General features: G+C 35.1%; 3 protein-coding genes across 4 annotated transcripts in view; 2 read left to right on the top strand and 1 right to left on the bottom strand.

Annotated features, from left to right (window-relative positions):
- The window catches only part of LOC123554599 (broad substrate specificity ATP-binding cassette transporter ABCG2-like), a 34,669-nt gene extending 33,159 nt beyond the window's left edge, over positions 1-1,510 (bottom strand). Inside the window, exon 1 of the mRNA XM_045344850.2 lies at positions 934-1,510. Coding sequence (XP_045200785.2) covers positions 934-1,184 — 251 coding nt within the window. The 5' untranslated portion in view covers positions 1,185-1,510. The remainder of the gene's footprint in view (positions 1-933) is intronic.
- Positions 1-16,912, top strand: part of LOC123554600 (narbonolide/10-deoxymethynolide synthase PikA2, modules 3 and 4-like) — a 68,562-nt gene extending 51,650 nt beyond the window's left edge. The window contains exons 1-7 of one of the 2 annotated variants that reach the window (XM_045344851.2): positions 6,700-6,849; positions 8,762-8,970; positions 9,257-9,417; positions 10,282-10,485; positions 10,723-10,904; positions 11,635-11,809; positions 12,651-16,912. In XM_045344851.2, the coding sequence (XP_045200786.2) occupies positions 8,768-8,970; positions 9,257-9,417; positions 10,282-10,485; positions 10,723-10,904; positions 11,635-11,809; positions 12,651-16,906 (5,181 nt within the window). In that variant the 5' untranslated portion in view covers positions 6,700-6,849; positions 8,762-8,767 and the 3' untranslated portion in view covers positions 16,907-16,912. Of the gene's footprint in view, positions 1-6,699; positions 6,850-8,761; positions 8,971-9,256; positions 9,418-10,281; positions 10,486-10,722; positions 10,905-11,634; positions 11,810-12,650 lie in introns of those variants that run through there. The other variant, XM_053548016.1, reaches the window with a different exon arrangement.
- Positions 16,912-23,523, top strand: LOC123554598 (uncharacterized). Its single transcript, XM_045344849.2, has 3 exons — positions 16,912-19,617; positions 19,995-20,174; positions 21,185-23,523. The coding sequence occupies exons 1-3, from the start codon at positions 17,253-17,255 to the stop codon at positions 21,340-21,342; spliced, it is 2,703 nt and encodes a 900-aa protein (XP_045200784.2). The 5' UTR covers positions 16,912-17,252; the 3' UTR covers positions 21,343-23,523.
- The last annotated feature ends 282 nt before the right edge of the window (positions 23,524-23,805 follow it).

Here is a 23,805-nt window from a genome sequence, read left to right as displayed (position 1 = left end):
ACAGATTTCTGAAAACATGGCTTCTTTTAACTATTTGACTGTTATTGTATATAGTTAAATGGATATGACTGATTGTCACAGCACAAATAAGGCCGTACAATTAATTAGAAGACAAATAGTTTTGTTTTTTCAAACAGTGAATATTGTATAAAATTTAGGGTACATGGGATCAACCCTTGTTGTAAGTCTTTTTTAAAATTGATCATTGGCAAAATAGTTTACTCCATTCAGTGATTATATGTACCTATAAAGATTATGACTGGTTTTGTTTAATTTGGTTAGAGATCTAAAATAACTTTCTAAAATGTATATTTTCTAAATAAAATAAATAGATACAATCCATCGAAGACTTTGTTTAAAAAATCTTCAGATATTACACCTAAAAGATGAGTCTAACTGAGAATTAACATTGAATGCTTTACACACTGGATACAGAAGGAAGCTAGATGAAAATACTAGCATTTTATTGTATTTAGCAAGTTTCTATGGCGTTTAGTCCTACATGTAAATTCCTTAAACGTTATTACAGATTAAATATATATTGCTAAAGAAAATTGTTTATGAACATCAAGTAAACATGATTTTTGAAATGAAAATTCACTATTAACACTAACGAATAAGGCCCTTTTGACCTTTGGCATCACCTGCGTTCCCCTTTTAAACCACGCCATCAAGAATTACACATATTAGTAAACATCAAAGAACAACAATACCAGAAGCCACTTTTTTCTGATTATGTAGACATATATGTATTTGGAATTGCTTGGCAAATCTAAGCAACAAAGAGTTTGACACTCGTAATCTCCCACTTCTATCAAAGTGTTGCATCTAAAACTGAGTAATTTATTCCAAAAATTACAATAAAATGAAACGGCATAAAAATTTCGAATCATTAAAATATAAAAAAGCTCTGAATATAAAAAAAAAACTTACTTTACGCCTTTAAGAATTTCCTTCTTTTCCGCTTTTCCACAAAAGCCTTTTGTTCTCACATACACTGTATACCGAATATCATGTATGGTTAGAGTTGAACCCTCACTGTGGACACCACTGTCACCATCTTGAATATTATAAGTTCCATGAGATGGAGGCTGATCTCTAGAATCGAAGGAATATGGACGATAGCTCCCATATTCATTTCTTCCCTCTATAAAAGTTGTCGACTTTTCCTTTTTACCTGCCATATTGCGCGATGAAAACAGAACTGAGAATTTTACATAATGTGCGGTATATCAATACAACCAATGGGACACTACTTTTATCAGCTGTCATGCCTTTTATGCTTTGATGTAAAACAGCACATTTTATAACATTAAGCATGTACGTTTTTACGCAGAAATTTTATTTTTAGAAACATGTTTTCAGAAAGACATTGGTCGTATAAACTGAACGTTATTTATCATTACTTTGAAATGATGTTGCAAGTAACGGCGGGAATTGTAATACGGGGATTTCCTCCCAACGCCACTCCTTTAAAGACACTCATTGTAAAGGCATTTTGATTTATGATTTGTCATTTCGAACTACGAATGTCTGAATAAGCGATAATTATCTAATTAAGTGTAATTAACACTGGTCCAATATTTATCAAATACAGTCTAATGCGTGTTAAGGACCATCTCTGATCAGAGAGCAACTGGCGATAAAGTACGGTGCCCCTAAAGTGACATGTTACACACTTATTTTCCAGTTAGGTAATGTGAGACTTTTTTATTTCGTTTAAACGAAATGATTTTTTTTTTATTTCGTTTAAACGAAATAAGTTATTTCGTTTATACGAAATGATTTCGTTTAAACGAAATAACTTATTTCGTTTAAACGAAATAAAAAAAAGTCTCACATTACCTAACTGGAAAATAAGTGTGTAACATGTCACTTTAGGGGCACCGTAATAAAGACTGCTGGTTTGGTTTCCTATTTTAACATTTACAGTGTACTTTAAACTGTGAACAAAGACCACCTGTCGACAAAAACACTTTTTTTCTTCAAAGAGCGGTCTTTACAGACAGGTTTAGCTATATAAACAGATATTTCTTATTATTAATATGTAGTCATGACTTTTATATGTATGGCCTTCAATACTCTTAGCTATGCTGTCGTCCTCGTTTCATAAGTCGCCCAATTTTTAACTTATAATTTCAAAAAAAACTGGAAAAGTAGACATTCTTCCGTTACCAAGTTGTCGTCCACCATATTTACAAACCGATAACGTTTTACCGTGCCACTGATAAAATATCTTTTGAGTCTAGACACAAATGCACGATCGCACGTATTAAGAATGCACTTTATCAGGGTCCCTTTTGCGATAAAACAGTTAAGTCTTTGTTGCAGTTAAAAGTTATGGTTAGACAAATTCATAATTATTCCGGAGACTCAAACCTAACTAAAACTGCGAAATTACTCTCAAGCAGACTTCGAGTTGACCTTGATTAAGTTTGGTTTGAGGTTCAAATGTCATTTCATCTTGAAAGTAGAAATTTGAAGGGAAATTTCGTGATGGTTGTGCAACACACAATGAAATTATCCAGAATAGATTTCCGTAAATATTAATGTTATAATGACATTATACATCTACGTATTTCTCTCATAGTTTTCTGAACTCATGATATCCGTCTATCAATCTGTCACCCGTTCAGTCTACATGTACTTATTGAAATCTCTCCCGAGATCAATCGAAAAATCACTTGCTAGAGAGGTCCGCAAAAACTTTAATTTAAGCAGGTGTTTTTCAAAAGTTGACCTTTAACATTTGAACACGTATTTTCGTATTTTAGCCAAGCAGCTGTAGCAGTTTTCGACGTTTTGAGGATTTAAGAATATTGCAACGGCGAATCCGCGTTTAACTTCTAATCTCCGCCTTATGGGTCAGTCACATTACACGGTATAGTGTTAACGGACGCCCAACGTATAGAAAAATTGCGGCAGAAAGCTATCCGGAGACAAAAGGCATCCCCCGCTGCAGCTCAGTTTTCTCGCGATCGGTGTATGGGGCGCATAAAACGGACAAAACCCACAATGACCGCAAGATCAACACACATATACAGGACGAACAACGTTCAGTTAACGGACATCACTGTACTAGTAACGGACTTGTATCGCGTAAAACGTATGCGCAACGCATGAGAAACTGACAAAACGTTCTTCAGACGTTTGACGAATGTAATGTCAGTTATCATACGTTGAACATACGTTACATTCGTTGCATTTCCGGTAGTAGTCTGGTCGTGAATCAGGTCCACCGGACAAGAACAGATGCAAACCGGACAAGTACAGAATAAGGAACGCACGAGTAACGAACAAAACGCATACCGGCGCATTGATACCGTACATCTCACGGATAACTTAGGTCGGTGGTGTACGTTCCAAATTTTGAACATGCTCAAAACCTTCCACCGAATGGAACGAACATCGCCGGACAAGGAGCGCAGACGCCGCATGAGAAACGGAAAAGAACGGACACGAACGGATTGAAAATTTTGTTTTACGGTGGACGTCCGTTAACGCTGTACGGTGTAGTCTGACTGACCCTTTAGCGATCAAACGACTAGTACGATATTACTAACACATGTACAATACTATTTACAACTTAACTTTCTTTTAAAACGACCCTTCATTTCAAGGCTGTGTAGAATAAGTGCCTGAATCATTTTAGATTCGCGGTGGTCCTGGTCCGGCCCTTTCGGATCCGCGTTTGTTTGTACTAATCAAGTGTGCGATTTAATTGAACAAAATATAAAAATCGATGCCGCTTAGTACCGACCTGGAGCGGTCGTTCTGCGTATGTCACAAAGTCATTATCATCGGAGCGCACGGCACGTAAATGATTGCAGGAGTGTATAATCACGAGTGTATAATATGTATCCTATACCGACTTATGGTTAAGGTTAGGATTATCATAGTTTCAAAATATATACATTAAAGATTTTCTTCATTTCCATTTGTTCGCTTTAACCCGGTATATACCGGAATCTGTAACAGACGCTCCATGTCTGTTTTTAGTCACAATCATATAAAATGTGCCACTGGTTCAAAGCAATAATGTACTTTCTACACAAATGATAACTTAAAATGGATTCATGTTATGAAACAATCTATCCATAATATGTAGGGAAAAGCTATTTTGTGAATGCGATACGATAGACATTTGTATTAATGAAATTAACACTATACATGGTTGAAAGAAATTCATACAGAAATTAAAAAAGAAATATTGAAGGACTTAGATACCACGTACCCTGCATAAGAGTACTGTTTGGTTATAACAGTTACAAGGTCGCAATGTTACCTTGGAGGCACAGCTCTTAATCTTTCCATCTACAAATCAACGAAGTCTTGAACGCAATGATTTTTTATATATGGACTAGATGCTGTTTCCGTCAAGTAGAGTTTATATATGTCTTTAAGGCTATTATCATTATGGTTTTCAAGAACTTGATGAACTGGTACTTGTCCAGCATGACCAGCTGGACATTATACTTGTGAGAATGATGTCTAATGTATTTGATCGAATATGGTTACCATAATATGCTTTTAAGACAAACGTACTACCTTGCACTTGCTCATATCAGATTGTCCTGCTTATTTATCTGGGAAATGAGATATGGGAACTTTAAAACAACACGGCGATGGTACGATGGAGTGCACACACTTAACGAACTTGTTATCAAGGAAGTAACTTCGGTTGTTTAGGTACAATAACCCAGTGCGAGAGTACGATTACATAAGATCTCCACTGAATTTGATAAGCTTTTTGATATCTGCTTTATAAATAGCTAAACATGAGGTCTGGGTCGGCCTGACATGCACGTAAATGACGTGAATAGCATGATAAAAGTACATAACCTTCGCCTGAATTCAAACCAGTATGAACTTCTGTCGCTATGTCAAGAAGTAGGCCTACACATAAGTTTTCAATCAGTTTTACGAAAATGGTATAGCTTAATATTGAATTTTATAATTCAAATACTTATGTCAGGCAGTGATGATCATTAATATTAAAAGGCTATATCCGACAATTGAAATATTGACGATACAGAAAATGGATTGATATAGTGAACTGCTAACGACTAAATTTTTTACTGTAGTTCTGCAGTATGTAGGCTAAGAAAGGTGCCTGTTTTTATAGGGTTTTATTTTTCCTTCAGTTAGTGTCATGAACTATCGTGTACTTATGTATTAATTACGGTAGCAACAAAACTGATATGTATTTAAAGACAAAAAAAAAGCTTAAGCCTTGCAAAAATTGAAATATATGTATAAAAGCAAGTCCTTGCAAAAAAGCGGCAGAAGTAAGTTCATACCAGTACTTTGTTCCAACAGTTTAATTCAACGAATTTTTCATTTCAAGATCTAAGTACTTGAGTTGAGTGGTGTGACAAACAACTATCTTCCAAATACGATAAACCACTCCCTGCTTAAAGGCTTATGTATACTCTATAGGTTACAGTTCATATTTTGAAATAAACAATAAAACGGAATGCAGTCAAACTTAAACTATACAGATTAAAAACTATTACCTTCATCTTGCACTCTTCTTCAGTAGTGTTCAATATTTAAATGAAGATGGAAAGTAATAGTAATAGAGTAACAGAACTAATTTAAAAATAAATAAATGAATAACTGACCTGGAATCTGAACATTTTTTGAAATTTGGGAACCAGAGTTTTTTTTCAATATGTTTAAGCCGGGATATTTTTTTCAAGCCAATCCAAAATCAGGTGTTTTTGTTTTTTGTTGTTTTTTGTTTTTTTGTTTTGTTTTTTATTTCACAAAAATCCCAGCCCCTATCCAATTCAAAAGGGGCCTCCGTAGCTGAGAGGTTAAGGTCTCTGACTTCAAATCATTTGCCCCCTCATCTATGTGGGTTCGAGCCTCACTCGGGGTGTTGAATTCTTCATGTGAGGAAGCCATCCAGCCGGCTTACGGAAGGTCGGTGGTTCTACCCAGGTGCCCGCCCGTGATGAAATAATGCACGGAGGGGCACCTGGGGTCTTCCTCCACTATCAAAGCTGGAAAGTCGCCATTTGACCTGTAATTGTTTCGGTGCGACGTTAAACCCAACGAAACAAACAAACCTATCCCACCCATCCCTTAAATGGTCAACACATTAGACAGGTAAATAAACAGTTTAAAACAAGATAATTTAACCACAGATGATCGAAAGAAAAACATTTTGAAGTACAGGTAGCTTTATGAATACCCGCCTTGGCGTGTGTAGTCCACATCACATACACACACATTTATGTTCTTTGGCGACCATTTTACTTCATTTATAATACTCTGTTATTTAAGCTCGATGGTAACGAGATTTCAAGCTTGTTAGCTACCTGGAAAAGCAGGTACTGGTGTCATATTCGAAGGTGTTGTCGTGATCCAACTGTGGTCTTACACTGCAAGTCAATAATCTTCAACATGGTTTTAAATAAAGATATCTACATACATTACATGTTTAACATGTAAAGCTAAATCAGGTAGCACTGTCCACTTTAAATTTTGTTACTCTTAACAAAACGTGTGTGTTACTTTTGAGCAAAAACTTATAGCAAGACATTTGTAAAATGGCTATACATTGTCTCAACATTGTACAATGCATTTGAAGAATGAGGCAAACACATAATTTTTGGAAGGCTTGATAGATGTTCATAACTAAAATGCAGTACGAACTCGTTTAATGCTGCGCCCAAAGTTTGATAATAATTTCAACTTGACTAAATTTTAAGTGCGAGTATCAGCTTGCACGGGCGTTTTCGCTGAAAAAGCTATCACGTGATCGAATGCGAGGACAAAGATGGGTATAAAAATCTTGAATAGTTTCTGTTTTAACAACCACCCTGCGCAGCACTTGTTCTGGTAAGTTTCAATCTTAATTGTATATAATTATATATTATTTTGCTGTAACTAGTCATATCAAATAACTAAATAACTATAAAAGAATTTTATAAAATAATTCACTTTAGAAGAAAATCGTATAAATGAACCATAAGACTAGCGCGAAAACAAAACAATATTGTGTAAAAAAGAAAATAATCGCAGTTTTTTTTGTTTTTGTTGTTGGTGTTTTTTTTTTTGTTTTTTGGCTTTTTTTTTCAAAATGCAGTGCTTCGAAAGTTTTCTTAATTCATTCATAATAAAAACCTAGTTGCATTTGATTTTAATTTATGTAATTAGAGTACTTTAATTATTATAGTTTTACAGGTAAATTAGAATTTCACGAAAGTGGTGTATACCAACTATTGCCTAACAAAGCATGTTTCTTAATTTCTAATTAAAATTGAGTCGCTTTATATAGATATATGATTAGAGAATTTAATTTCATTACAGGTTTGCAGAAATTTTTTATTGTAGAAAACGTGCATGTTGATAATAGCTCCTATTTTCAATAATAATATTAATGAATGGTTATAACTTGAAACTCACATCACCATTACTTTGTTTTGTTTTTCTTGTAGCTTAAAAGCCCAATATCTTAACAAATTAAATACAACAAATTAACTTAAAATAAACAGAAACTGACATCGTCCTCGGTGCTGGTGCTGATTCCAAAACAAAAGGGATCTTTCGTTAGTGGTACTATGTTATCACTGTGTAAATTTGTTTGTTTGTTTGTTTTGGGTTTAACACCGTTTTTCAACAGTATTTCAGTCATATAACGGCGGGCAGTTAACCTAACCAGTGTTCCTTGATTCTGAACCAGTACAAACCTGTTCTCCGCAAGTAACTGCCAACTTCCTCACATAAATTATCAGTTGTGGAGGACGAATGATTTCAGACACAATTTCTTTTATCAGATCGTCACGGAGAACATACGCCTCATTTGACCTTTTATCTTTTGACCTCCAATAATTAGGGATCCTCCTCAAGTGGTCCTTAGATAGTATGTAAAGTTTGAGAGATGTATGACAAAGACACCTAAAACTGAAACGTTGACTGAATGATGGACGGACAGACGGAAGGGCAATGATACAACATAACACGTCTTTTTTCAAAAAGGGCAAATAAAATATTATAATTCTTTCTCAGACAATTTGTATGCAAGTTGTTTTTTTTTTTTTTGTTTTGTTTTTTTGTTGTTGTTTTTTGGTTTGTTTGTTTGTTTGTTTTTCATAACGGGCGAATAAAATATGATAATTCTTTTCAGACAATTTGTATGCAAGTTTTTTTTTTCAAAACGTGCGAATAAAATATGATAATTCTTTTTCAAACAATATGTATGCCAGTTTTTTTTTTGTTTTTTTTTAGGGTTTTTTTTTTTTGGAAACGGACGAATAAGATATGATCATTCTTTTTCAGACAATTTGTATGCCAGTTTTTTTTCAAATCGGGCGAATAAAATATGATAATTATTTTCAGACAATTTCTATGCCAGATTTTTTTTCAAAACGGGCGAATAAAATATGATAATTATTTTTCAGACAATTTGTATGCCAGTAGTAATATAAGGAGCTCCCAAGTACAATTTTGATAATATCATTTTTGAAAAATATTTCAACGTCTGGTAAATACAATGTGTGCATTTTTTGTTGCTGTCAGATGCTTTAAATTGGCATTGACTTTCTAAATAAAGTTGAAACTAGAAACATACATTTACAACATTTTGACATTGCTAACTGCGTTTATGGGTACCTGAATCTTTTGCAATATGTGGGCCACATTTGGTAATATTTCAAACAGTCTACGCCATGTTGTCACTTGATAAAGCGTTTCATTTTCATATTGCATTAAAAATTAATTGTTTATTTGTTGTAATGTCTTTTTATTACAGGGTGCTATGGACGACGACATTGCCGTCATCGGCATTGGATGTCGTTTTCCAGGGGCAGACAACATAGATGAGTTTTGGCGTGTTTTAGTTAATGGAGAAAATCATGTGGTCGACATTCCATCTGAACGGTGGAATAATGATGCATTTTACAGTGAGAACAGGGACGAACCAGGGAAACTGTATGTCAAGAAAGCAGCATTCATAAATAGGTAGAACTTCAAACATATATTTTTCACACAACTTGTGAGGTACTTAATTGTAAACATGTGTTTGATATAAAAATTACTTCTTAGATAATACTGAAATGGTGTCTGAAAAGATATAAATTAAAACTTTTTCCATGAATTGATGTTATCTGGTATTAAAACTCAAGTGTTAATGTTAACAAAAGTTTATGATTATTTCACGTATGGTCATTTTCGACATTTGAAATGATTTTGGCTTGCTTATTGCTCCATTTACATGTAAGCTGCTGTTATTGTTTTGCACATATAGACATGATGAATGGGACAACAGATTATTTGGTATTAGCGACAATGAGGCGGCTCAAGTTGACCCCCAACAGCGATATGTTTTAGAATGTGTCCATATGGCGATGGAGGACTCGGGCATCACAAGAAAGCAGCTACAAGGGTCGGAAACAGGAGTGTTTATTGGTATTTGTTTTTCTTCTTTTGCCTTCCATAATAAAACAATAGCAGATGAACGTCCAACACAGTGATAAAGAGAGTTTAATCATCAATTTTCCACTCATTTGTAACTCAACCTAAGAAAAAGATTTGAACTATATTCACAATGAAGTGAAAATGTGTACTATTCAGTATTACGATTGATTACTAGTTTTCCGCTCCAATCTAGAGAAGTTTGTGAGAATAAAACATTATCCTAAATTTAAATATATTTTTATTATTCAATGTTCCCTTAATTATGGGCGGAATAATTAACCATGAAGCTGGGTAGCTTTTACTGTCAATGTGTAAAATATATATGTAGTTTAACCTGGCTTAGCAGCCACTGAAAAAGAAGCCACTTACTTTAAGCAGCCAGTCAATTCACTTCCAAAGTGGACTTTTTGTTTAATTTTCAACATGTTTTAAGCAACCACAAGTTCATGTCTCTCCTCTGACTTGCTGAACAATACAGCTTCTTCTTTTTTTCTGTATGTTCTGTATGTACGAAATTGTTAACAAATACCTTGCGCTTTTAATAGCTTCTAGCAAAAAATGTAGTATTATTTAGACATTCATAAATGTTTGAAACTGATGAGTTGAAAAGTGTTTTATCTGTCTTATTGTCTTATTAGGGGAGCATTCCGGTTAATGTTATCGCATGTTATTACAAACTGGAGTTTGATGTATCGGTCGGCTACAATATATTAAATTGTATGACAAATCAGGAACTAGTATAAGAAATTTACAACATTTTTTCGCATGCAGAATGCCAAATCATTTTATGAGCTGTTCTATGTGATGATATTTACAATATAATCGAAATGGTCGGATTTTCTCTGCTTCTAACAGGTGCGATGAACGGCGATTACGTGCGCCTTTTTGAGTTTGACCACGACGGATTTACAAATTACTCAGCAACTGGATCAAGCAACACGATAATATCTGCCAGAGTGTCGTATGTTTACAATTTGCAAGGTCCTTCTATGGTCATAGATACTGCATGCTCTTCGTCAATGACATCAATCCATCTCGGATGTCAAGCAATCAGGACTGGTAGGTTTTCCAGTAGATACTGTTTCTCTTTTATTTGTTTTCCAATGATTGAACAGGTACCTTTGAATGGCTAATTGCTAATTTGACATATGCATACGTCATCTACAATAGACACGTACGAATGAGTTTATCCATGTGAATGCAAAATGAATGTAAAATGCCAATGGATGCAAAAAAATATTATAGATCCACTGCGTAGCTACCTCGATGTTACTTCAATGCACCTATTTATTACAGGTGACTGTGGAATGGCAATTTGTGGTGGCGTTGCTAGCCTACTATCTCCTAGTCTTTTTATTTCGCTGTGCAAAGCTAAAATGTTGTCACCAAACTGCCAGTGTCAAGCTTTTTGTGATACTGCCGATGGATACGTCCGTGGTGAGGGGTGTGGTATCGTGTTTCTCAAGCCGTATAAAAAGGTAAATAAAAATTATCACATTTTTGGTTAAAAAGAATTATTAAAAATAGAAGGACATCTGGTTATTAATTTTACTCACGGTGTCTTAATCGGGTCCCTTATGGAATGGTAAATGACTTACCGCAAATGTATATATAGTTACGAGATTATTGTCTTATATCTAAAAATACTTTTACTGCAACAATTATGTGGCGGCGTATTTGAAAGGAAAGAACTTAGGAGGAATCTGTTTTGTCAGTACATGTTTAGGTAAATATAATAATCAGCTTAACGAAGGATTAGCATTTCTTTGGAACCTGGCCACAGATTCAGGCATAAAAATTCACCACAAACTTGTAGCAGTAGTATTTACTAGTTTACTTGTATAAAAATGTTTTCAGTTAATAAATCACTTACGTTAGACTTGGCCGGTAAGAATTTTTGTAGCAGCACACATGTTGATTTATATTCTCGTACGTTGATCAAAAGTGTCACTATTCCTACACTGACTTATTGTCAGAAAAATAAAACACGATTCATTTTATAGCATGAATGTTACAAAAGGAATGCAAACATCATTAATTCTTTTCATTCTGAATTTCAAAAGACTACCAAAAATATGTGTAAAATGTTCATTTGTTTAAACAAATAGGCAGTCGAAGACAAGAAAAAGATCTGGGGAATTTTGAAAACTGGTGTGAATCAAGACTACCAAAAATATGTGTAAAATGTTCATTTGTTTAAACAAATAGGCAGTCGAAGACAAGAACAAGATCTGGGGAATTTTGAAAACTGGTGTGAATCAAGATGGTCGAATGGCTCAGCCATTGACAGCTCCTGCTGGAACCCAACAAGAGAAAATGCTGAAGAAATTATACACCAGATTTAATATCAATCCACTGGACCTTCAGTACATCGAGTGTCACGGTAATTTATCTTCCAGTACACAGTATTTGCCACATACGTCTGTGGTTATTACATTGTCATATATATTACCAATCAAATTTCAAAGACACATAACGTAACACAAATTTAAATATTAACAGCTAGACAAATTTCTTAGCACGATGCTAAAAAACAAAGACAAATATCAAACAGGGAATGCCACGCACCAAAAACGCAGCCTCCCCAAAACGAAACCTACAGCACGCAGACATGCACACCACCCGCACACACACAAATACACGCGCACATACCCAAAGCCAATACATCACAAACACACACACACATACACGCGCACACACAAAGCCAACACATTAGGACAAAACGAACAAACAAAGGAACACAGCACGATGCTAAAACTTGTTTACACCGGGAAACACCAAAATGTTTTACGTTACTAAAAAGGTCAAAGTTTAAGATATCTAGAACGAATGAACTACATGAAACGCCTTTATCTGATCTATGATATAAACGTGCTAACTTGCACAGAATTATCCCAAGCTTTCTACCAGTTTGTAATTGCAGAAATAACTCAAGGGTTTTGAAAAGAAAAAGGCAAAAGCCACTTTTCTGAAGGACGGACTGACAAGTGAACAAACGTACGTACAGACGGTCGACCGGAAGAAAAGAAACCAAAATGCGTTTTAAGATATTAGAGTACAGTTTTTCGAAATAAGTAAAGAAAACTTCCGGTGACTTTGTGTGGTTCCTCCATGTTTTACCTCAATTTCGCTTAAAATTTAAAATGAAATAATTCGTCATGTCTGAGGTTTTCCAACGGACTTATCATTAGATCAATACGTTAGAAAGTCAGAGTTCTTTTCAGGCACGGGGACCCCTGTTGGAGACCCAACGGAAGTCAATGCATTAGGTAATTTTATTCAGACATACAAAGATGCAGAAAAGCAAAGGCTAATCGAAAAAGGTAATGACACATTAAATCAAAAGGAAATCCTGATCGGATCTGTCAAGACAAATATTGGCCATCTTGAATCAGCAGCTGGCATTGCAGCCCTCATAAAGGTACTTTTGATGATGCAAAAGGGAAAGTTTGTGCCAAGTCTACATGTAAAGAAGGACAAGTCAAATCTTAATAAAAAGATAAAGTTTGAAGATTATGGCTTAGGCGTTTCAGTAGACGTTTCTGACTGGCCTCCAAACGCAGATGGTCAACGAGTATGCTGTGTAAACTCGTTTGGTTTTGGCGGCTCCAACAGTCATGCGGTAATTATTCAGAAAGTCAGCGATCAAGGCGTTACTCCAGAGGATCCTAGCAAAGAAATGAAAGTTATAAATATTTCTGCTTTAGACAAGACTGCATTAAAATTGTCCTTACCTAAACTGAAGGAAGATATATCGTCGGGATTATACAACTTACAAGATGTTTCTTTTACGTCTTTTTTCCATAGAGAACAGTTTGCTACTAAAACACTTATCTACGGAAGAAATATAGACGAAGTCCGGCGAACTATTAGCCAAAAACTTCATGACATTGATGAACTTGAGACACCAAAGAAAGTACAGTATATATTTGTATTTTGTGGAGTAGGAACCGCTTGGAAAGGGATGTGTCAGGAGATGATGGAAACCCAGCCGGCGTTTAGAAGTACAGTAGCAGCAATCGACAACATTTTAGAACCACTTGCAGGCTGGAGAATGGCAGACAAATTTAGTCAGCACACAGACTATAGTGATCCTTTTCTAAACCACGTAGCAATATTCTGCACACAAGTTGCGTTGTTTAAACTCTGGCAAAGCTGGGGAATCAGCCCAAAAGTTATAATCGGTCAATCCGTGGGGGAGGTAGCAGCAGCATATGCGTCGGGCGCATTGACTTTGAATGATGCAGTCCAGGTAATATTCAATCGGTCAAAATCTTTGGCAAGACAGACGGGAGGATGTATGATGGTCGTTGGAAACTATGCTCTTGACAAATTAGAGAAGCTTTGCACAAAATACGATAAAAGGGTTGTTATAGCTGTCTTTAACAGCCCTCTGTCGTGTACTTTGTCTGGTGATACGGATGTGATGGAAAACATCAAGTCTGAACTCGAGGCACTAAATGAAAGAGAAAACGCAGGAATTCTGATAAAAGTGATATCCGTACAATGTGCTTATCACAGCCAACACGTAGACCCATGTTTAGACGAAATAAGACGAAACCTTGCAGACATAAAAAGTAGCACGGGAGAAATTCCACAAATTTCAACAGTAACTGGTGAGTTGGCTGGAAAATCTGACTTCCATACAGGCAAATACTGGGCTGATAACATACGAAAACCGGTCCGATTTATGCAAGCTGTTCAAAGAGCCCTGAAAACTGATGTCACCAATGTATTTGTGGAAATTGGACCAAGACAGGTTCTACGTGTGCACTTGAAAAACATCGTTGACAATGTTTACAAAGGCATATGTCTTCCGTCAATGAATGACAAAAAGGAAAATGATTGTATTTATGCCTCACTTAGTACCCTGCATGAATTTGGAGCTGAGATTAACTGGCAAAACATTATACAGTCATCCGGTCACGTAGTTGCTATTCCTCGATATGTCGGCAAAACTACAAATAGTTTATACATTCCGCAGAAACACCAGACACTTTTGAAAGGAATCAATAGTGACTCGGAAGCACACATGTACGTTCGAGGTGAATCTGACAAATTATTTCTTCAGATTGATAAGGAATCGACGCCATTTGTTTACGACCATTATTTCTACAATGTGGTTCTAGTCCCTGGAGCCACATACATCGAAGCAGCCTTTGCAATTGGCCAGAGAATTACAGAAATAAATGCATTTGAAATAGCCGTTTCAGCAGAATTTGAAAATACGCTCATGCCCCAGGGAAACAATCAATATTTAATTGATATTCAAATTGAAGATGACGTAGGAAGTAAGCGAAAGCTATTCGTGGCTAGGAGTGAAGGAAAGACTCTGTGTAGTGGGACGATATCGCAGCGACAAACGCCACAAAGAAGTTGGTTGGACGTTTATCCGATAAAAGAGAGATGCGCTAAACACAAGACCCAAGAGGAATGCTACGCATTTTTAGAACAGGGAAATTTTAAATACGGAGATTCGTTAAGGATAATGCGTCAGGCGTGGGCAACAAATACAGAATGCCTTGTTGAATTCGACGTGGAAGATTCAGTGAAATCCCAGTGTAAATCCACACATTTTCATCCTTGCATTATTGACGGACTGTTTCAATCAGTCGCTATATTAAGCAAACCTGATAGATCAAATTCATCACCAACCCTGCCAAAAGGTGTCAATTCAGTTGTGATAAACAGACCACTACCAAGCAAAATGTTCGCTTACACTCAGTTGCTGAAGAGGACTGATATCGGAAGCCATTACAACTTTCTGTTGATAACGCCTGATGGTCACGTCATAGCGGAATTGGAAGATTTCTACGTCCAGACAATGAGCGTACCAAGTACACTGGATAAAATAAGTTTCAACATCAGCTGGCGACAGGTAACTACTTTTGATTTCAACAAGGACGAAGATGAAGGGCATGTTGTCGTTTTTGGAACAAAGAGATTTATTGAATGCTACAAAGCTGCAGGTGTCAAAGACTGTACCTTCATTCCTATCAGTGTTTGTGACGACAAGATCAGCAATGAGGACTCATTTAGAAATGCAATGTCAAAATATTCTAGTTTTCTGAGGGCTATTGTTTTTGCCCCATGCTATAACATCCAGCACATTCTCCCTAGTGAGATAGGCGTTTACCAGACAGCAAAAGAAACGTTTCTGACGCTTCGACAACTCTTAACTGTTGTACAAGAAAACACTAGTAGTCTGAATGTTCCGTTGTATGTAGTTACTGAAAATACAATTGCATCGGACAGGCATAACATTTCCGCCTCAAATATTTGTGGATCTGAGCTTTGGGGAATGGCTCGATCATCTGTTTTAGAAACAGCCTTTGATAACCTAGTACTGATTGATATGGAGTTGACAAAAGAGAACATGGCTAATCTTCAAAAGATAACCCGGTCGATGGTGAAGGATGTCAAAGAATATTTGCTGAATTGTGGTCAAGTGTTCTGCAGTGAGATACTTGAGTATAATGAAAGCAAACCCATGACTGCTGTCAATACAGAAATCACTCTTGACACCTGTGACTATGCCGCCTTGAAAACATCTAACCCTGCTATTGCAAAAAATCTGTACTTTGAATTATGCCAAAATTCTGAAGGTGAAGATAAGAGATCAACTCAAGAATGCATGATTCGACTTCACTCATTTTGTTTGCATGATCCTTCGCTTTTTCCAATTTCACCAGTTTTGCTTGACACAGAAGAAATTATATGGCCTGAGGATGATTCAAAGGGATTTCAAATGATGTGTTTAGAAGGTATTGGATGGGAAGATGAAAAATTCCTGAGCCTTCCAAGAACTAACCCAACAGTTGGATTTTGTTTCCCGACCGATGTTAAAACAGTGATCAGAATTCCATCTGAGTATACATTCGATCCAGAATGCTTTTCAAAATATATTCCAGGCATGATGTCAGTCGCTGTAATAATTTTGAAAATTGTCGAATCCTGTGAGCGAGCGAGCAATGTATGCGTAGTTGTTGACAATGACTCAAATCCTTGGTTGCAGCTTACTCGAGCTTTGTTTTCAAGCCTCTCCTCATCTACTGTCCATGTAGAGCAAAAAGATTTAGTTTCCGATGCCAGAGGCAAAAATGACGCGCAGATGGTTGTTATTCTTTCGAAAGTCACTCACAAACATATAGAAAAGCTCCATTTCCGGTTTCCCGGCTTGCGAAAAGTCATTAGTCTCGAGCAGTATCTCCCCATGTATATGAAAATATGGATAGAACATGAAATCAGCGGTGTAGAAACAGACGTCATTAGGACAGAGGATATCTTTACTTCTTCAAAGTTACCAGAAAGAGTGAAAACGGTGACAGAAATTTTAAGAAGTTCAACCAAATTCGAAAATATAACAGAAACAAAAGATAGCGAACGCACTGAAGTTCAGAAAGAGAAACACAGGCCTGATATTCTGCAATTACCCTTTCCAAGTCGTAAACGTCCAAGAAGGGAAGAAAGCGACAAGTAAAATTCCTTTGAAAGTACCATGTAAGGGTATTTTTCGTAAAAATGGATGTTATATACTTGTTGGTGGATTGACTGGATTAGGATGGGAGCTACTTCAGTTGCTGGCAGAACTTGGAGCAGGGTATATAGCAACTCTTTCAAGACGCAAACCATCTGCTGATAGGTTACAAGACATTGAAAATGTCCGTAAAAGGTTTGGTTGCACAATACTTCCAATTCAAGCAGATATTACTAAATTAGATGAACTGAAATCAGCATTCGCAGAAATCCGTTCAAGAATTGGTAATAACCATATAAAAGGCATATTCCACGGTGGTGGTGTTACAGCAGATAAATTGCTCAAGAACATGACCGATACAGATATAGACATACCATTGCTTCCAAAGATCTTAGGCACATGGAATTTGCATTCTGTTACGGAAGATATGAATCTTGATTTTTTTGTGATGCACTCGTCTGTGGCAGGTGTGATGGGAAACGCAGGTCAGTGTAATTATGCTGCAGGCAATACATTTCAGGACGCAGTTGCTCACTACCGTAAGAGTCTTGGTTTGAGTGGAATGAGTATAAACTGGAGCGCTTTGTCGCTTGGCATGGCAAAGGAGAAAGCAGAGCTGGAAACATTTCTTAAAAACCAAGGATTCAACTATCTCAGTCTAGAGGACATAAAAAATTGTTTCATGCAGTCACTGACGCGTGATCTGTCACAGGTTATGTTTGGTAGATTTGACTGGGAGAAGCTTCGGCTTCATCCTATTGTACAAATGTTTCCACACAAGTTTTCCAAAATATTAAGCAAATATGAAAAGGCAACAACAAAGAATCTTGCGACAAAGTATCATTTTGACATTGATGATTACCACAGCAGTCATGCAGAAGAACAGAAGAATATGGTATTTGAACTAATAAAAGTCACAGTAGGTGATACATTCGTATTTGATGACACTGTTATCTCTGAAGAAACAAACTTTGTCTCATTAGGCATTGATTCTATGGCTGCCATGAGCTTCACAAATTTTGTATTTGAGGCGACGCAAGTTAGAATTCCAGTTGGAAAATTATTTGCAGATTCAGCCACAGTTGCTTCTCTCATCTCCTATATAAGAGAGCATATACCAAACCAAAAGGGATTCAAAAATAAGATGATTGTCGGTGATGACAAGAAGCTACTTCAGTATTTGCAAGGAAACATTACTTTTATGCAAAAAATGGTTTTAGATGACATGAAGAAACACAATGGAGGAAACTTCATATACCAGATAGATTTTGAGATCAGTGGCGAAACATTCATTTTACAAGGATGGAAAAAGGTTATCAATCATGTAGTTAAAATGAACCCGGATCTTCGTCGAGTGTACAGGGCAAAAGATGATGGTACTTACGAATCCACATTGATTGAAATGAGCGACGTTAGTGTCGGCATAACTCAGGTGGACTTTGACAGTTTATGCCAGGACAATGTCATTGACAAAAGAAATGACGTGTCTTTTGATCTCACGAAAGAACTACCTATCAGATTTGAGTATGCCTGCAAAGATGACAAAACCAGACTTCGACTTTACATTCATTCTGTATCTTGTGATTTATCGGGTGTCACACTCTTTTTCACCGATTTCAAGTTATACTTTAAGTCGTTTCTAAAAAATCAGCCTTTACCCGAAAAGAACACAGATATTGATCTGGCTGATGATGTTCGCTGTACGCGAGCTCTATTTGACCCTGAAACTAAATTGTATTGGAAGAGTCAGTTTACTCTAGATATAAAACCCTTTACGTTTGGAACAAGTCTGTCTGAAAAACTCTGCGAAGATGACTTCAAAGAATTAACTGTAAGTCTTCCTATGTCAAAGGTAGAACGAGTACTAGCATATGTTCAAGAAAAGGGACTCTCAGTTTACACATTTGTTACCGCTGCCTACCTAGTTACTCTCCGTCAGATGACAAAAATGGATGTTATACCACTTCTGAATGTAATTGATATGCGAAGTCATATTCCAAAACTAAATTCCTACGTTACAAGAGGAGGAAATTTGGTGCCTTTTATCGGAGATATGAGAAACATGGGAAAGGTTGGCGATTTCCTTAAGCGAATTTCTGATGGTCTGTCTATGATGACTCAGCATAGTATATATCCTTTCGAACTCATTAAAGACGAAATACACAGTGAAGAGTTGAAAACACACTTAAGTAGACATTTGCTTGCTGCAGACAATATGGCAAATGTAAACAAATTTTTGAAAGATCGAAATGTTTCTGTCAAGGGTATCGTACATAGAAGATGCTACTATGAAACTGTCATGATAATCGTCTATGATTTACTACAGAAAGAAATGTATCTAACCTTGGGGTACAACTCAAAGGTACTGAAAGATGGAGAGGCAAAGCTTATTCCAAAGCGTGTTTTTGAACTCGTGGAAGCATTTATGACACATGAAACTGTACATGTCGGAGAAATACTCACAGGAAATGATTTTCCGATGTCGAGAGGATCTTTATCCGATAAGGAAGTAACTAATGATGCCAAGCAGCATGATAAGGAAGTAACCAATGATGCCAAGCAGCATGAAAAGACAGAGACGAAGCAAGAAAAGACAGACACGATGAGTATGGAAAATGAAGTTGGAAAACACACCGAGTTAAAGGGGACGGTGTCAGATGATCAACTCAAAGAGGCTAAAAATGATGACGAAATTCAAAACATTTTGTATGAAGGTAAGACGATAAATTATTTGAGATATACTAGTTGTAGATTGTTCTTATACAACGGATCACAGGTTCTCAAGTTGATACCAGATATCAAGTTAATCACTATTATCCCTGCCTGGCGAAACACTTCATAAATGTCCTTTAAAAAGGTTAAAGGTATTGCACTCGGTAGTAATCATTTGCAGTGAATGCATTGTTGAAGGTAATCTGTTTACTAAAATGCTCCGGAAACAGTTGAAGGCTGTAAGAATTATTCAAACTTGTTAATCGTTAAATCAATTGCTTTCTGATTTAAATCCCGGTACTATAGTATATTAACAGATTTTCTCATCAACACAAAATCAGTTTTACACATGTATCAGCAACAAATATTTCTTTTAAAGGCTGTTTCAAACAACATTCCAGCGATGGGAGTGAAGAAGATGTGACACTTACATTGCAGGAGGAGACCTATAGCTCAGGAAGTCAAGATGTTTCTTTAAGTTGGAGGGCAAAGGAAAATCCATTAGAACGCAAATTATCCGTTCATAAAATTTCAGACGTAATAGTCAAAGAAAAAGAAGGTATTATTCATTTTCATACATATGCCTTGAACGAGTGGTGAAAGAAGCTGACTTCGAATCACTTGCCCATAACCGGTGTATGTCTATAACCTTGATAGGTGTGTAAAAGTTTTCATGTGAGAAAGTCATTAAGCTGGCAGTTTTCCTTCAATTCCTGAAACAAAGCCCGGGGGCACCTGAGTTCAAAAAGCTGGAATAGTCACCATATGACCAAAGTTGTGTCGGCGTGACCTTAAACTCAAGAAAAGACAAAAGGTCAATATGTGTAGAGTTTGATTTTAGACAAATACCTAAGTGTAAAATTTCCTATCTGTACGGTTTACATAATCATAAAACATCATGTTATGTTTTTGAGCAAATTTTCTGTAGTTACATACATAATAAAACGCATAATTTAATGAAGACCATCAATTTCGTATTTTCGCATACTAGCATTGTTGAATACTTGTATTTCATTTTAACTCTTATTATGCTGGACAAGATTGATTCTGCTTTTGCAAACAGTGTAGATCCGAGCAGTCTGATCAAGATCTGCACTGTTCATCATTCAGTCAGTATTTGTTGATAAGCACCCCTTCTAACAGTTCATGGTACTGTCCAAATTGAAAGATGGACAAATTCATTATAAAAATTTAGAAGGGTAAGGGTTAATTTACGGCAAAAAAAAAAATACGAGCAGCTAGTATTAAATTACTTCAAACTAAATTCCATTTATTATTATAGTTATCTTCTCCTACTGACTGTTTGATTATTCAATTTTATGTTTGCTTTTCTGTTTGTTTGTTTGTTTGTTTGTTCATTTGTTTAAGAAATAAATATTTTCAAAGTATGTAAGCTAAAAAATATTTCCCATTTTCTTGTTGCTCGATTTTTATCAGTAAGCTTGTCGCAAAATAGATGTTAACATCGTCAAAATGTCGTTCCGCATTGTATTCTTTTTTTGTTCAAAATCGTAACAAAATCATAAATATTCACTTTACTTTTTATGTTTGTATTTTCTTTGCTTTCAGGTTCGTTTGATATCATGCTGAAAAGTCATAGCCGGTGGTTTATTTTTAAATCGAATTGCGAGACAAAAGCTATGACCTTGATATCGAAGTTAAGGGAAGCAGTTACTGGACATAAGATCATTTACAAAGACAAAGGAGTGCCAGTATTTCACGTCTAATTTCACGAGATTCGATGAAATGATATATTGTCTGTGCTGTTTGATAGACTGGCATTAGTCTTTACCATAAAGTCCTCTTTAACAGCACTTTCTTGAAAAGTTTACAATATCTCTTACCTCTGACATTAAGATTCTTTGTTGAGATGAGCCTATAGAGAAAATAGTTTTCTGAGATAATATCAGAGTCAGTATGAAGAAGGAAATTAACATTATTACAGATTATTTGATCTCAACAGACTTTGGAATTCTATCTGTTAAATTGCAAACTAATAACGGGGGTTTCTGAAAAACGAAAGAAAAAAGCATTTGACATAAACTGCGTCAAAGGAATGAAAATAAAATGAAGACGTTAGGCAAACATATTTCAAAGAATTTCAAGATGAAATGGTTTTAACAGACAGTTTGTTTTATTCATGCAAAAAAGTAGAAAAATAACACAATACTGATGGTAGAAAATTTTGTCATATTTTATCTTTAAAGGAGTATTTTTGTTTGTTTGTTTTTTTTTTTCATCATGAGCATTTTTTTTTATGTTTAGCGACTTTTTCGTGATCATGTTTTGTTTTTGTTTTCAAATAGGAAAAGCAGTGGTCGATAAAATGTTACTCTACACGTGATTTTAGTGAGCATTTTTACTGTTGGAAATTTTAAAGTGATAAATTATTGCATCCCAAAAGCAATTCAATGCCAAATAGTAATATATATTTCATTCATAAATTCAAGTGTTATGAACAAGCTTTGTATTACTATGTTTGAGAAAAGTCTGAAGAAGAGACTTGAATACAATGTACTTGCATTACGATTCCTAAATTGTTTTGTTTTAATTTCTATTCATCATTTGTAGCATAGTTAAAATATTGTTGTTTTTCTAATCCATATGTTTATTTGGAAAGTTGTGTTATGATTAATGTATTGTTGTTTTTGCACAATTATTCATCTTTTGTGTTATGATTTCTATATATATACATATATTACATTGTTGTTTTTCTAATCCGTATTGGTGTTATGATTCATGTGTCTTTGCTTATTCATCGTTTGTATTATGATTTCAATATTGTTTTTTATTGTTTATTTTTTTATTTTTTTTTTTTTTTTGTTTTTATCCGTATTTACTTGACTATTAAGACGATCGTATTATGCTTCCTATATTATTTTGTTTTTTCCTATTTACGAGTCTGTCGTTTTTGGTGTGTTTTTTTTTTGTTTTTTTTTTTCTTCTTATTCATATATGTATTGTCCACGTGTCTATTTAGTAAAAATATTGAAAGAAGCCAATGCTTTTGTACCAAATGTGATATGAAAAAAGTTGCAACAGAATATCAATTTTTATTATTGTGTCCATTTTATAGTGATTTGAGAAAAACATGTTTACCTAGATATTATTGTAGTTGGCCTAATATCAACAAATTCAAATCAATAATGAAATCTACACGAAGAAATGTGATTGTTAATTTAGCAAAGTTTAAATATATGGCGACACAAAAAAAGAAATGAAATTAGTTAAATTATTTGTTTAATGTTGTGATTATGTATGTATATTTTTGTCATAGAGATATGTTAACATGAAAATTGTTTATACCGAACTCTTCTGTTCTTGTAAAATTGTAGATAAATGTGTAAACCGCCACAAAGTTATTTGGCGATGGACATCTAATATGTATGTATATGTCAATAAAATATTTGACTTTTTTAGACTTTATTATGATAATTTAGACAGCCTATTTTTCCTATTCACGTGTCTATTGAAACAGTTTGTTTTTGTTTTATCCTTATTCACTTAACTATTTAGACGACCGTATTATGCTTCCTACATTATTGTTTTTGTTTCTTATTCACCAGTCTGTTTATTGTTTCTTTTCTTATTCACGTGATTATTATTCACGTGTCTTTTAAGACACTATTGTATAATTTTCCTTATATTATTGTTCATTTCTTATATATGTAAGTATTAAATGAAACTTACAGTAAGAAATACATATGTGAAAGTTTAATTTTAGAAGTATACATTAGCATTGACGCATGTAATATTTCTAAAGTAATAGTTTTGAGGCAAACTTATTTAATAGATGGTTAAGTAATAATTAATCATGTATTGAATAGTTTGGAAATGTAATACAATATTCTATATTGAAAAGATTATTATGAAATAAAAGTAGCTGCATAAATATATATATAAAAATGTTCTGTTTGTTTTCTTCTTTAAGAAATGTTTTCTTGGGACAGGCTAGTCAGAGTTGCACAAATATCACATATGTCCTGTATGTACCATTTAGCGTAAAAAGGCTGTTTAAACTTTCATGTCTTTCTCTATTTAAATCTAAGTTAAACAGTCCTTACTGGAGCTACCCGAAATACCTAAAAGATGTCCAATATCGTGGTGTGAATGTTACAGTACGTAACTGAAAACGACAATTTTGTCTATGTTAGAACAAAATGCTCTTGTAGACATTATTCAGGTATAAG

Source organism: Mercenaria mercenaria, chromosome 7, assembly GCF_021730395.1.
Source record: "Mercenaria mercenaria strain notata chromosome 7, MADL_Memer_1, whole genome shotgun sequence".
Taxonomy (NCBI): domain Eukaryota; kingdom Metazoa; phylum Mollusca; class Bivalvia; order Venerida; family Veneridae; genus Mercenaria; species Mercenaria mercenaria.
Note: the sequence above shows the minus strand (reverse complement) of the source record. Positions and strands in the feature narration are given on the sequence as shown.

Excerpts from the sequence above, each read along its gene's own strand:
- LOC123554598 (XM_045344849.2), top strand. The coding sequence starts at position 17,253 with ATGACCGATACAGATATAGACATACCATTGCTTCCAAAGATCTTAGGC. Across the intron at positions 19,618-19,994 it reads TCAAAACATTTTGTATGAAG|GCTGTTTCAAACAACATTCC; the intron begins GTAAGACGATAA and ends TTTCTTTTAAAG. Across the intron at positions 20,175-21,184 it reads AATAGTCAAAGAAAAAGAAG|GTTCGTTTGATATCATGCTG; the intron begins GTATTATTCATT and ends CTTTGCTTTCAG.